The sequence below is a fragment of the Trichoderma virens genome (genome assembly GCF_000170995.1).
Source record: "Trichoderma virens Gv29-8 chromosome Unknown TRIVIscaffold_87, whole genome shotgun sequence".
Lineage (NCBI taxonomy): Eukaryota > Fungi > Ascomycota > Sordariomycetes > Hypocreales > Hypocreaceae > Trichoderma > Trichoderma virens.
The window spans coordinates 147,804-160,636 of NW_014013662.1; the positions used below are offsets into that span (position 1 = coordinate 147,804).

At 52.1% G+C, this 12,833-nt stretch overlaps 4 protein-coding genes across 4 annotated transcripts; 3 read left to right on the forward strand and 1 right to left on the reverse strand.

The window, feature by feature from the left end:
- Nucleotides 1-208: 208 nt before the first annotated feature.
- On the forward strand, nt 209-1,321 carry TRIVIDRAFT_44620 (uncharacterized protein; the record flags this gene model as incomplete). The annotated part of the gene is made up of 1 exon (XM_014096592.1): nt 209-1,321. The coding sequence occupies one exon, from the start codon at nt 209-211 to the stop codon at nt 1,319-1,321; it is 1,113 nt and encodes a 370-aa protein (XP_013952067.1).
- Nucleotides 1,322-5,279: 3,958 nt separating this feature from the next.
- Nucleotides 5,280-7,254, forward strand: TRIVIDRAFT_83084 (uncharacterized protein; the record flags this gene model as incomplete). The annotated part of the gene is made up of 2 exons (XM_014096593.1): nt 5,280-6,454; nt 6,530-7,254. The coding sequence occupies 2 exons, from the start codon at nt 5,431-5,433 to the stop codon at nt 6,940-6,942; spliced, it is 1,437 nt and encodes a 478-aa protein (XP_013952068.1).
- A 990-nt stretch (nt 7,255-8,244) lies between these two features.
- On the reverse strand, nt 8,245-9,351 carry TRIVIDRAFT_194386 (uncharacterized protein; the record flags this gene model as incomplete). Its single annotated transcript, XM_014096594.1, has 2 exons — nt 8,245-9,106; nt 9,167-9,351. 2 exons carry the CDS (start codon nt 9,349-9,351, stop codon nt 8,245-8,247), a joined length of 1,047 nt encoding a protein of 348 aa, XP_013952069.1.
- A 988-nt stretch (nt 9,352-10,339) lies between these two features.
- On the forward strand, nt 10,340-11,926 carry TRIVIDRAFT_182599 (uncharacterized protein; the record flags this gene model as incomplete). The annotated part of the gene is made up of 1 exon (XM_014096595.1): nt 10,340-11,926. One exon carries the CDS (start codon nt 10,340-10,342, stop codon nt 11,726-11,728), a length of 1,389 nt encoding a protein of 462 aa, XP_013952070.1.
- Between the last annotated feature and the right edge of the window lie 907 nt (nt 11,927-12,833).

Here is a 12,833-nt window from a genome sequence, read left to right on the forward strand (position 1 = left end):
TGCGGCGAATGTGTGGGTAATTTTGCGTCGACGCTCCGTCAACGGCGATAGGTCGACGGCCCGACAGTGGGACTGGACAAAAATAGCACAACACAATGGGACTTTCATCATCTGCCGTTGCCCTTTTCTCCCTCCTTCTGGCGTCAAGTGTCTTATGCGGGCATCTACAATCAACTTACAGCAACGCCTTGGTACCAACAACTGCCCCATGCCTTCTGGATACAAACATGGGGATACTCCGGCAAAGGCTATGGTGCGAGGCACCATTTCGTATCTCGAATCCCAGGGGCTGCCGGTGAATAAGTCAGCCATCTTCCGCCACTTTGACTTGTCTCGATCTCAGGGCTACGCGGCTCTCAATACATCATCGACGCCCAAGAGTGACGACCCGGAATGGGGAGAGACGCGAGGGCGGCCCAGCAAGATTGCTGAGTCGGACCTGCAAAAGATGGAGCAGATCCTATGGGATGAGAAATACGAGGATGTGAGCCTTAACTGGAGCGGCTTAGCTAGGGAGGCCGGTCTAGAGATGAACTGCAACCGGCGGACGCTGCACCGAGCCATGGGGACGCTGGGCTATCGCCGGTGTCTTGTCTGTGGGCGGACTCACACGCACAAGCGGCATCGGGAGAAGCGCTGCGACTTTGCCAGGAAGGCCCTGCGGACGTATCCCCTCAAGGAGGACTGGCGCCGCATCCGGTTCAGCGGAGAGCTGCACTTTGGCTTTGGGCTCGACGGCAGGATGCGCCTGGCTCCGAGAAGCGGCGAGAAGCTCTGCGGCGGATGCGAGCAGGAGATGGGCAACGTGTGGCCGCGGGACATTCGGCGATTGCACGCGTGGGCGGCGGTGGGCTATGGTTTCAAGAGCGAGCTGGTGTTTTACGACCCATCCACCAGCCCCAAGGGAAATGGCGCCATGTCCATGGCCGACTACTGCGACAAGGTGCTCGACAAGGTCGTCAAGCCGTGGCTCACGGCTTCGGGGCCCCTGTCGTTTGTGCTGGAGGAGGATGCGGATGTGTTTGCCCACGGGAGCGCGAGCAAGATCAACCTCGCCCAGCAGTGGAAGGACACACATGGGTTGCGATGCTCGTTTAGTTGTGGCGAGAGCCCTGATCTGAGTCCACTGGAGTCTTTGTGGCCGCCGAACAAGCAGTGGACATCGGACCTGCTCAAGGACTGGGAGGACGACACGCTGAAGCAGGCGGCTCGGGAGGCGTGGGCGGGATTGAGTCAGGAGAGGGTGAATATGTGGGTGGATGCGATGCCGCAGCGGTTGCAGCTGGTGGTGGAACTTAATGGCAGCATGGTGTCGTGGTGAATGACGTCGTCAAAGCTGAGCATTTTTTTTCTGCCTTTTTTTTTTTCCTTTCGTTGCTCGGATTGGATTCGGGGCTTCGGCTTTATGGCTCTACGGCAGAGCTCGGAATGGTGGGTTGGAGATGGTGAGTTTTTTTTTTTCATGCGGAAATCTGAAGCGTTTATTTTGGGGATTTTATTGATTGGTTTTGATTCACGTTGTTTACTTGTACTTGGCATGGCGTATGGGGTTGGTATCCATAGCTAGCAGGACATGACGATGATGGATGGAGTCTACCATGAGAACACGCATTATGGGTATGATAATGGATTAGCTGATTGGGACTAATATGATACATGTTTAATTTGAGGAAATAGCATGACTGAAGCTTGACCCTTTTATCGAAAGTAATTCGAATTGGGTAGTTTTCATGTCTCTCTTGTCAGAAATATCAACGAAGCAATTCTGCCTCTTATTGGGGGTATCAGGAGTGATTAGAAATATCAATGAAGCAATTCTGCCACTTATTGGGGTTATCAGGAGTGATTTGAAAGGCCACAGCTTCTTGTGAAGCTACTAACATGCGTGCCATCCTAGTATTAGGTAGTAAAGAAGTAGCATGAAGGAATGTCGTGAAATCTCAAGCTTATTAATCTACCACTACTACTATGTACTCGTACACCTCTTACACCGAGATTATATCATATAACTACCAAGTAGGGACGGCTTGTCAAGTATAACGCCTAGCTTAACAAGTATCACAAATAACTGGGACTTGTGGCGGTGTGGCCCGTAACTCGAGGGGGATATGCCGAGAAATCAGAGCTAATATAACCTCGTTAAGCAGCGAGTTTAACCCGATCGTGTCACACTTCGCTGTAGCAAAGGAAGTTCTAAAATTGCAGTTTTTCTGCTAGCTGGCGCTGTAAGACAAGCTCCCATATAACGGGCTGCCGGTTTTTCATAATGCTAAAACCACACAGAAACGACTACTTTTGACATTCTCAACGGCTTTGAATTCAACTTTGAAGCTAGCAGTGGGTTGGCTGTGGTTTTTTTTTCCAATGCAGAACGCGCCGAATAACCGACATCGATCATACCTCAAGTCACGAGCCACACAGCCACAGGTCCCAATTTTTCGCGATACTCTCTAAGCGAGGAGTGATTGATAAGCCGTCCCTATAAACCATATACTACGCAGCGGCATTCGTCAGACTGCATCTCCTCCTATCACCTTCTCTTCTGGGTAATTTGTTCGAGCGACGCGGTCGCGTGCTGCATTATTTGCACATGAATCGAGTGCATAATTATGTAGTTTTCAAACGGAGAAGTGCCAAGCAAATCATTGCTTACATAATACAAAGCCATTGGTGGGAAAGATAACAATACAGTGCAATCAGATACCAGATAGCCGATTCTCACACAGTACAGTTATCGATCGATGAATCCCACCAATGATGGCAGTCGCAATTACTAAGCCGACATGGGGAATCCAAAGCGGCAAAAGCACGTGGGTTTTTGCGGCGAATCGGGCCCCACGCCAGATCGACGGGCAGGGAAAGGGGACCCTGGCGTTTTGTGGCCCTCAACAAAATTCCCAACAGATGTGGGGGAGAGACAGTTGAGTGCTACGGGTTTTGTACCATCTGAGAGATGCAGTACTTGGGATGTTTTATTTGTTTGTGTGTAGTGTAGAATGGGGAGATGGACAGATGGCTGCAGGTTTCTATGAGTAGTTGGGGATTGGGCTTGGAGAGAATGCTTGATGCGAGACAGTTGAGTACTCGATTCTCAAAGTGAAGAGAGCGAGAATCAAGGGGCGAAAGAAAGAGTGCTGTACCAGTACATCCCTACTCAGATTTACCCCCCAGAGGCAAGTAAGTACACGAGGTAGTAAGCAAATTGCCTCGCCGCCACCTGCGTTTGCCTGCATGGTGTATTTCCACGGCCCAATGGAAACGAATGAGTCGAGGAGGAACATACCAGCTCACAAACTGCTCGTCTTCCTGCTCCATCTAGAGAGCCATAGTTTTGTTTTGTTGGTCTTTATGATCTGATCTTGTTGCGTGACATGAAGAATGACACGAGACGGCACTGTGAGATGCCGAAGCGGGCCAGGGCGGAAAACAGTATGAGGAGAGGTGGTGAGGAGCGGAGAGGGGGGGAGAAGTTCGAGATTTCACATGCTCCGAGGCTTGCTTCTTTAACCGTTTTACGGGAACGAAAGGAATAAGAAAAAGCTGGGGGTGGTAGTGTGACGCGCGAGCTCTTTGCATGAAGCAGCTGGGATCGGGGAGAAGGCGTCCAAACGCCGTATCGGTTCTGAGCACCTACAATACTAAGCTTTGATGGATTAGTTGTTGGCACAGTAAGTAAGTAAGTAAGTAAGTAGTCAAGGTAGTATTAGCATGACACACGAATCGGGCGTAGACGCTTTAGCATTGAATCGTATGCTTGTTTGGCTTGTACTTGTACTCCATCCAGAGCACACCATCAACTTTTGGCGCCCTCCCGCAGAACTGAAACTCGGCTTCACATGTCTCTTCCTCCTCCTATCTGAGCTGCGTCCTTGCTAGACGATCGCCCATCTTGTTTTAGGCGCCTTCAGCCCAGCCCCCCGGCACGCCCGCGCCCCTCATGCAGGGTATTGGTTTTGCTTTTACCGGCGAACGGCGGCGCACTACGTGGTCTTTCTGGGAGCGAGTTGGTGCAGCCGTTCGGAGTTCTTGTCTGAGCGTATGTGCTGGGGACTTTATCTCCGTTGCGGAGGATATCTTAGAGTACCAAGGTGGTGGTGGTCATGTCATGTATCAGGCTACTTATGCGGGAATACAATTTACGACGTTCTGCTGAGCATGCCAAAAGAGATGTGAGGATACGATGCAGGCAGTATTTGCTGGTTGTCTTGTGGGAGATTTTTTTTTTTTTTTTTTTTTCCTTTGAGTCAAGCCAAGTGCGCCATGTTGACAGAGAATCGGACATGGCGTATCTTAGTTCCCCGGACAAGATCGTTTTTTTTTTTTTCATGTGACGGTGACGGCGAAGGCGACGCCGCGTTTGGATCTACGCACGAATAATGTCTACAGTACAATCCAGCCAAAACGCAATGAATAAGACACGGCAATGGCAAATCTGTCAGTGCGGCAGAGCCGAGTGCTTGGCTTGATGGTGCCGTGAAGTTACGAGTATTCCCTGGTTCGCGGGTACAGATACAGGTACGGAGAAGAGGTCCAGATACGGGGGGTGGCCAGGCCCTCCCATCCAGGGTCCAGTTTATTCTTTTCGGGCCCAGATCTGGCGTCAAGCTCGCCTCCAATTGGCACAAATTTTTCTCCTCTATTTTCCAGGGGCATCGTGGTTTCGCAGAGTCTCTTTGTGCTTGTTTTGGACGGCGAAACCACTCAATTGAGAAAAACCAGAGTGGAAAAGAGCAAGAGAGTAGAATGGAATAGTAGCAGATGCACTGCAAGAAAAGAATGAAAGAGGCATTGATACATGTACCTGTCATCTTTTGGCCCCAAGCCCCACGCCTGGCGGTTCTGGAGCCCTTTTTTTTTTTCCTCGTCTCCTCCCGCCCCAACAAAAAATATCTCCCATACTTGCCATGCCATTGCATCTGCCTCTGCATGTACTTTTACCGTACCGGGCCAGTGGGGGGGAGGCCAAACGTCCAAGGGGGCCCAAGCAAAGTCACTCTGGCTGTGATTTTGCGTGGGATGGACTTGGGCTTGCTTGGGCTTGGGCTGCTGTGTGAGTGTGAGTGACTTGGGCTCTCGCTTTTTTTTTTTCTCTGCTCTCTCTTATCCCGATTTGCCTTCCATTCCTCCTTTGGACTGTGAAACGGACCTATCACATCCCATTCAGTTGCAGGTCCCCTATTCTCCTCTTTTCCTTCTCTCTCCCTCCCCTCCCCGGGCCAAAACAAAAGCGAGGCCACCCCCCCAGTTCGTTGCTCTCTCTCCTCGTCCCCTGGAGGCCCCGTTCACCACACGCCTATCCTATCTTATCTGATAGCGAGCTGTGCTCTCGTCACCTTTTCTTTTTTCTTCCTTTCTTCTTCTTCCCTCAACTCCTCACTGCTTCGAGTCTCTGAGAGAACTTGAGCAACCTCCCCCCAAGAGAGCATCGCCATGGCTTCAACTGCTGTGCCCCAGCCTGCAGAGGCTCTTCTCCGGCGCAATGTGACCGACTCAACTGAGTCCTCTGCTGCCGTGTCCCCCATGGACTCCCCCAGACCGTCGGCTTCGTCCACGTCTCTGTCGTCCATGTCCTCGGTCGACGTCAATGCCAGTGCCGGCGTCAAGGCTACCGACTTTGGCCGCCTGGTCGATACGTACGGCAACGAGTTCAAGGTGCCCGACTTCACTATCAAGGATATCCGCGACGCCATCCCCAAGCACTGCTTCAAGCGATCCGCCCTCAAGGGATACTCGTACATCATCCGCGACATCATCTGCCTGGCCACCACCTTCTATGTCTTCCACAACTACGTGACCCCTGAGAACATCCCCTCAACCCCCGCCCGCGCTGGTCTCTGGGCCGTCTACACCATCCTGCAGGGTCTCTTCGGCACCGGCCTCTGGGTCATTGCCCACGAGTGTGGCCACGGCGCCTTCTCCGACTCTCGCCTCATCAACGACATCACCGGCTGGTTCCTCCACTCGGCCCTGCTGGTGCCCTACTTTAGCTGGCAAATCTCCCACCGCAAGCACCACGCTGCCACCGGCAACATGGAGCGCGACATGGTCTTCCTCCCCCGCACTCGCGAGCAGCACGCCAGCCGCATTGGCAAGATGGTGCACGAGCTGTCTGAGCTGACCGAGGAGACGCCCGTCTACACGCTCTTCATGCTGGTCATGCAGCAGCTTGTGGGATGGCCCAACTACCTGCTCACCAACATCACCGGCCACAACTTCCACGAGCGCCAGCGCGAGGGCCGTGGCAAGGGCAAGCACAACGGCATTGGTGGCGGCGTCAACCACTTCGACCCGTCCAGCCCTCTGTACGAGGCCAAGGATGCCAAGCTCATCGTCATGAGCGACATTGGCCTGATCATTGCCTTCAGCACCCTCTACTACCTCGGCAACACCTTTGGCTGGTACAACTTGGCCATCTGGTACTTTGTCCCGTACCTCTGGGTTAACCACTGGCTCGGTTAGTCTCAAATCCTCATGTCTGAAACAGCTGCAAAAGTTCCCGCTTACTGACCTTTTTTGTCTCTCCCCATAGTTGCCATCACCTTCCTGCAGCACACCGACCCCTCGCTCCCTCACTACACTGCCGAGGAGTGGAACTTTGTCCGTGGCGCTGCCGCCACCATCGATCGTGAGATGGGCTTCATCGGCCGTCACCTGCTGCACGGCATCATCGAGACCCACGTCCTGCACCACTACGTGGCCACGATCCCCTTCTACAACGCCGACGAGGCCACCGATGCCATCCGCCCCGTCATGGGCGAGCACTACCGCTCCGACACCAAGGACGGTGCCATTGGCTTCATCCGTGCCATGTGGACAAGCGCTCGCATGTGCCACTGGGTCGAGCACAGCGCCGAGGCCAAGGGCCCTGGAAAGGGCGTCTTGTTCTTCCGCAACCGCAACGGTCTGGGAACCAAGCCCATGGTCATGGCCAAGCCCGAGTAAGATTTGGGCGGCATGAAAGCATAAAAGTGTTAGACTCTTGCGTTTGCGTTTGTGTGTGCGAGTGGTATGTGGTATACTGCAGCAGAAAAGGTAGACTTCTTTTTTTGTTTCTTATGGCAGGCTTGAAATGATATCTTTTTTTGCTAGCCCAGTGGAACCACGGGTCGCGGAGCTTGATGTGTCGCACGAGCCATCATCTCTGAAGAGGATCTTGAGACTTGGTCAAGTCAGTCAGATATAAAAAGAAGGAAAAAAAGATCATATAGAGCTGGATGTATATGAAAAGATACCAATAGAGACATCCTACAGACCACTTTCTTTTCTTGCGTCCCTTTTTTTTCCGTGTATTGTGCGTAGTTGTTCTTGTCCTGACTGGAATGTGTTTGGGACAGTTCACGATGCGGGGATGCCATGCTTTTAGGATCAAGAACCCCACAGTCGTGTGCCGGGTCCGGTCATGCCGGCAATTTTTGGTGTATTTTTCCTGAGGGATTTGGCGATGTGTGGCTGTGCTTGCGTTGACATGGGTTTGTCGATCGAGTTGGGGTATGACTGGTGAGTGATGTAGGGGCATTTGAGGGAGGCCTACCTATACAAGGGTAAAGCACGACATGTACACTGGTTGAGGTGAGTTTTTTTTGGGTAAATTCAGGTGTGGAAATAAAGTCGTGCTCTGGATATTACCTACTACCTACCTTAGGTATGTAGTTGGGGTAAACAGATAAATGTTGCGCGCTTTGAAGAAGTCGTCGACTTGCGAGGTACATTACATATACGTGTTGTTGTTGCTGTTGTATGGATCAAGGTTAGGATTTTAGCTGCAAAGTTTATTGCACGGGCCGCTCCTTGAAGTGGCTCTGTTCTCTACATAGTAATATTTCATTGCCTGGGTGGGCATGGGATGTCAAATGTGATTTGTGATGGTCTCCAGCGGTGAAATCGCCAGCCACGGCGTATTTTGGTGCAAGCCCAGCCATTCTCGCCTCGTCTGTCGCGTTGACATGAGAAGAGCGACACAGTTGATGAGCTGCTGCCTATGTAACAGAAGACAACAGCCCGTTCAATGGTCAGTAGTTTAGTCCACAACTTGACGGCTGTTTCACAAGATGATGCTGTGCTTTGCCAAGTACATGTAGTAGGCCCTGCAGCTGGGCGCGTACTGTACGTGATGGCTGCATACCTGGTAGATCCAGCGTGTATATGTAGCCAGCCATAGCATAGGTAGCTGAGGCGATTCATAGCCTCGCAACTGGGCAGATAAAAGTCATACAAGTAACAACATTCACACTCAACATGTTGTTTCTACTGGCTTTTGCTCTTTAACCTTCCAACCACAATCGCAGCCTTCAACACCCTCGTCCGATCAAACCACTCATATATCCTCCCTACCATCGTGTACCCCGACAACGAGACACCGTACGGGCTCAAAGCAGCGTCTTGTTTCCGTAAGTGGCCCGCCAACCCGCCAAACACATGGTCAGAAATATCCCGAATCTCAACGCACGCCCTGTCGTAGCCGCACTCGACGAGCTGGTCCCGGTATTGCTCCTCGGTCAAGAACGTCCGCCATGGACACAGCAGGATGAAGCCCAAGAGCCTGACGGCCAGGACTTGCCACGCAGATGCCGTGTCGCTGAGGACCAGGTCAAAGGCCATGACGTTTGCGTTTAGCGTCTGAGAAGCACGCTTGAAGATGGGCTTCCTAGACGGCGAGAAGTGGTACAGGCAGTCCAAGCCCATGAGCCAGCGCTCGCGGAAAGCCTCGTCTGCTAAGCCGTCGACGGATGCGCAAACGGCGTGGCTCCAGGACTCGGGCTTGGCTGCGTCTGCCTGGAATAGCTTGAAGGAGCTTTCGGGGAGGCCGAGTGCGCTGCTGCTTCCGCCTTCTGGGATAGCGAGTGCGGCGTCGAGACGTTGTTGCGCTGCTTGGAGCTGCACGGCGTTCAAGGTGAGTCCGACGTAGCGGAACTGAGGCCGTGATGAAGCGTGGAGGAGCTCGGCGATTGCAACCGTCTGGTCTCCGCATCCGAAGCCCACGTCCAGGACGGCGACGGAGTGTTGCGTCTTTGAGGTGGACATGAGACCTGCGGCCTGTAAGAGCTTCTCGAGCATGTTTCGCGCAGCCTCGTCAAAGTGCTGAATGGGTTTGCCATCATCTCGAGTCCTTTACAGATTGAATCTCAGTAATCAGTTGTTACATATTATCTAAGAGAAAAACACTCACCAGAAGCCCAGGTTCATCCACATGGATGGAAACGGGGTCCTCAAGTTGAGCTTCCAATGGCCCAGGCCGTAAATGTCGCCAGCCCGCGTGAGCGAAAAAGCCACGAGGGCCAGCAGGACAATGACGGTCAGACATCCGGCGATGAAGCCAATGGCGAACTCGCTGGCGGAGAATGACCCGGGCATTTGGGCGTTTTGAATAGTAGCTGCGGCGTTACTGTAATTGTAATTGCATGCGTACAAAGTAGAGCTCCAGGATGGAAATAATTAAAGACCTGATCCATGGAAGTTGGCGGGGCCAGGCGCACACAAAGATGGTGTGGTTTGACGCTGCGTCTCACGTCCGTCTCACAAGCAGCATCTAAAATTTAAGCTTTGTGTTCCGCGATCGTACCTATCTAGGGGCATGTAACATCTTATGAGTGGTCACTCTGTCATCCTGCAGCCACTGCACTAGAAGCCTTCACATCTCAAGCCACCCGCTGTGGTCAGCATGATATTACATTGATGCATCTTGAATGAATCAAGCATCTCGCTCTATTCGTACTTTGACTAAACATTAAATAGATTCCAGTGGGCCAGCACGTGCCAACTCCATTGTCTGAGTCTTTAGCATCACAAAAAAAGGAAGAGGCAAAAAAAGAGAGAAAAAAGCCCCATGGACTCGGCCTTGTGCGGTCCGGCGGGGAGTCTGAAACGCCCTGTCCGGCCCAATCAAATCAGGCGCTTTGCAGCTTTTGTTGGGGGGTCCATGCCCATTATTTTCTGCCGAGATGCTGATGTTCTTGTAAATACCGTATCACCGCATGCATGTGAATCCGTCATTGTGCTTATATTCATTCATCTATCTGCCGGGGTCGTTTTGATGTTTTTTCCAGATAAGAAACTTTGATGTATACCTATAGAGACGGCAGCTGAAACCGCCTTTCAACTCATCACCCTGCCCCCCTGGACCAGCTGAATACACCGGCTATTGCGTGCTCAAACGAGGGACAAGGCGACTCAAGACATGATGCAGCAGCATCAGGCAAATGGCGAGGGCAAGACTCGAGTCGCCATCATCGGCACTGGATTGGCGGGACTGACGACGGCGTATCTGCTGCACAACGACAAGCAGAAGCGCTACCAGGTGACGCTCTTTGAACAGGTACGCATTTGATATGGGAGAGTCGTAATGTTCACCTCAACTTACATCTCATCTCAATCTCAACCTCAGGCCCCCAGGTTTTCGCTCGACGCCGCCTCCGTCACCGTCAAGAATGAAAAGACGGGTACCCTCGAGCGCATCGACATCCCGCCTCGCAGCTTCTGCAGAGGCTACTATGAAAACCTGTGCCGCATGTACGACCACCTCGGCGTGCCCTTCCAGCGAATCCAGCTCATCTGGGTGTTTGCCAAAGCCTCTGCCGCCACCCAGACTCAGATCCCGAGCCACGAGGCCGCCGAGACGATGCCCGGCAACTACTTTGTCTACGGCAAGCGGCTGCACGAGGCGCTGCTCATCTCGCCGCATTTCTGGCGCGGGTCGCTGCAGAACATCCTGCAGACGTTTTACCTGGCCCTCTGCCACATCTGGTTCTTCGCGGCGTGCTTCCTGCTGGCGCCGCGGACGATCAGGCCCGAGGCGTATCTGGATGTGAAATCGGCCACCAAGGACGTTGCCCACTGCGAGTCGTTTCGGCAGTATCTCGATCGCATCCGGCTGCCGCAGAGCTACGTGCTGTATTACCTGCTGCCCGTGCTGAGCATCATCTGCAGCTGTTCACACGCCGAGATGCTGGATTTCCCGGCCAGCGATGTGACCGAGTTCATGAAGGGATCCTTTTTGCAAAAGACGTATGTTGCCAGCGGCGGCATCAACCGGGTCCAGGCAACGCTGGCCGAAGGAATTGAGGACATCCGGCTGGAAACTCGAGTGACAAAGGTGGACCGAGTTGACGGAGGTGTCTTGATACGCTATGAAAGCACGCGGGACGCCACACGCTCTGCTTCCGAGGAGACGTTTGATCGTGTGGTGCTTGCCGTATCGCCAAATGTCGCAGCCGCAATCTTTAATCCGTCCAAGCCCATGCTGAGCGTCATCCCCACGGTTCCCGTCACAAGCACAGTCGTTGCTCCTCTCTCTTCAGGCTTGTCCGTTGTGCACGAAGATACCCATGTTCCGTCTGGACAGTGTTCATATCGCCGCGGAGACGCTCAAGTCATGGCCTTTAGGACGACGTTTTCTGAGAGCGTCGTGCAGACCGAGTCATTGCACTACCTGTCTGACGGACTGATTGTTAGGACGAGCCCTGTTGGAGATGCGCCCGAGCTGAAGGGGACACTGGACACATCGAGGTTTACACGGACGTTGCGCACCACGGAGAGCAGAGGCATGGTGCAGAGGGTCATGGGCACGGGCAAATCTGGTCTTGAAGAGACGGGCGTGTGGGTGAATGGAAGGGATAACGTGTGGATTGTGGGATCTTGGTGCTGGGATGGCATGGTGCTGCTGGAGGGATGCATTATATCGGCGATGCGGGTGGCGCGAGATCTCGGGGTGGCTATCCCGTGGCAGCAGTAGATTATGCATTTTCCTTTTGTTTTTATTGTTCTTGTTGGTTGTTAGGATGTCGCATGGAGATACCTCTGGGCTTTTGTGTTTGGCTTTGTTGATGGAAGAAGTGCATGTATGGTTGAATGAGCGAGTTTACGGTTTGAAGCGTTTTTGTTGTGTACTCTTCTTATTCCATTTGATAGGTTCCAACATGTTCATATTCTTATTCACGCAAGACGTTAGACATTACTCGGATCTTCCAGGTCATGCTCGGACAGGTTGCGTTTCTGATGATATTGCTCTGCTGTTATGAATGAATGCTCTCAATATTTAGATTGACATTATAAGCAACTCAACGAGCTTCAACACCATCTTCTGAAGTGGTTGTAGTGTCAAATGAAAGGCCCTGCTCACTGGAGTACCACGATACATGATGAGATATTAGTAGGTAGAAATGGGTAATGTCTATAACCGTAGTTTATATTTGCAGTATCATGACAAGGACTTGGAGTGATTTCACTTGTAATATCAATATTGTTAGACGAACCTCGCCAGTCATGCCATTGTATATCTTGTTGGTTGAGCATGCGTTTCTACAGCTAGCGAGAGAACTCTTAGCTAGAATAGAATAGAGATGGTCAGGTATACGCTGCAAATGGTTTTTATGTAGCTTCCAATCTTCATATATATAGTACTACGAGACATGTAGCCTCTCAAAGAGTATAGAAAGACCCGATCTAGATAATAATTTAGAACATCGAGACAAACAACCGAGGTAGCAAGTTGGAAGGATGTTTTCCATGGTGGCTTCGAATTGAGTTCCTGTTAGGTGCCGCCGTCAACGCCATTTGCTCTAGCCTTTAGGAGGCCAACTAACCAAACGAATACTAAGAATGAGGGGAAATGACATTAGATAAACAGCCCCAGTTCGAATGCCCTGACAATGGCCTGGAACGGAAACGAGTGGCATATCAGCGATAACGCAAGTACCTACTCAGTTTGGAGTTGGATCGCTGCAGCTTGTTTTTGATAGATCTAGGGTAGCTCCCCTCGGATGTCGCGGCACTGCACATGGAGACCAAATCTGCCTCGAGATGAAACATTGGGAACTGACAGATCTCCTTTGCTATAC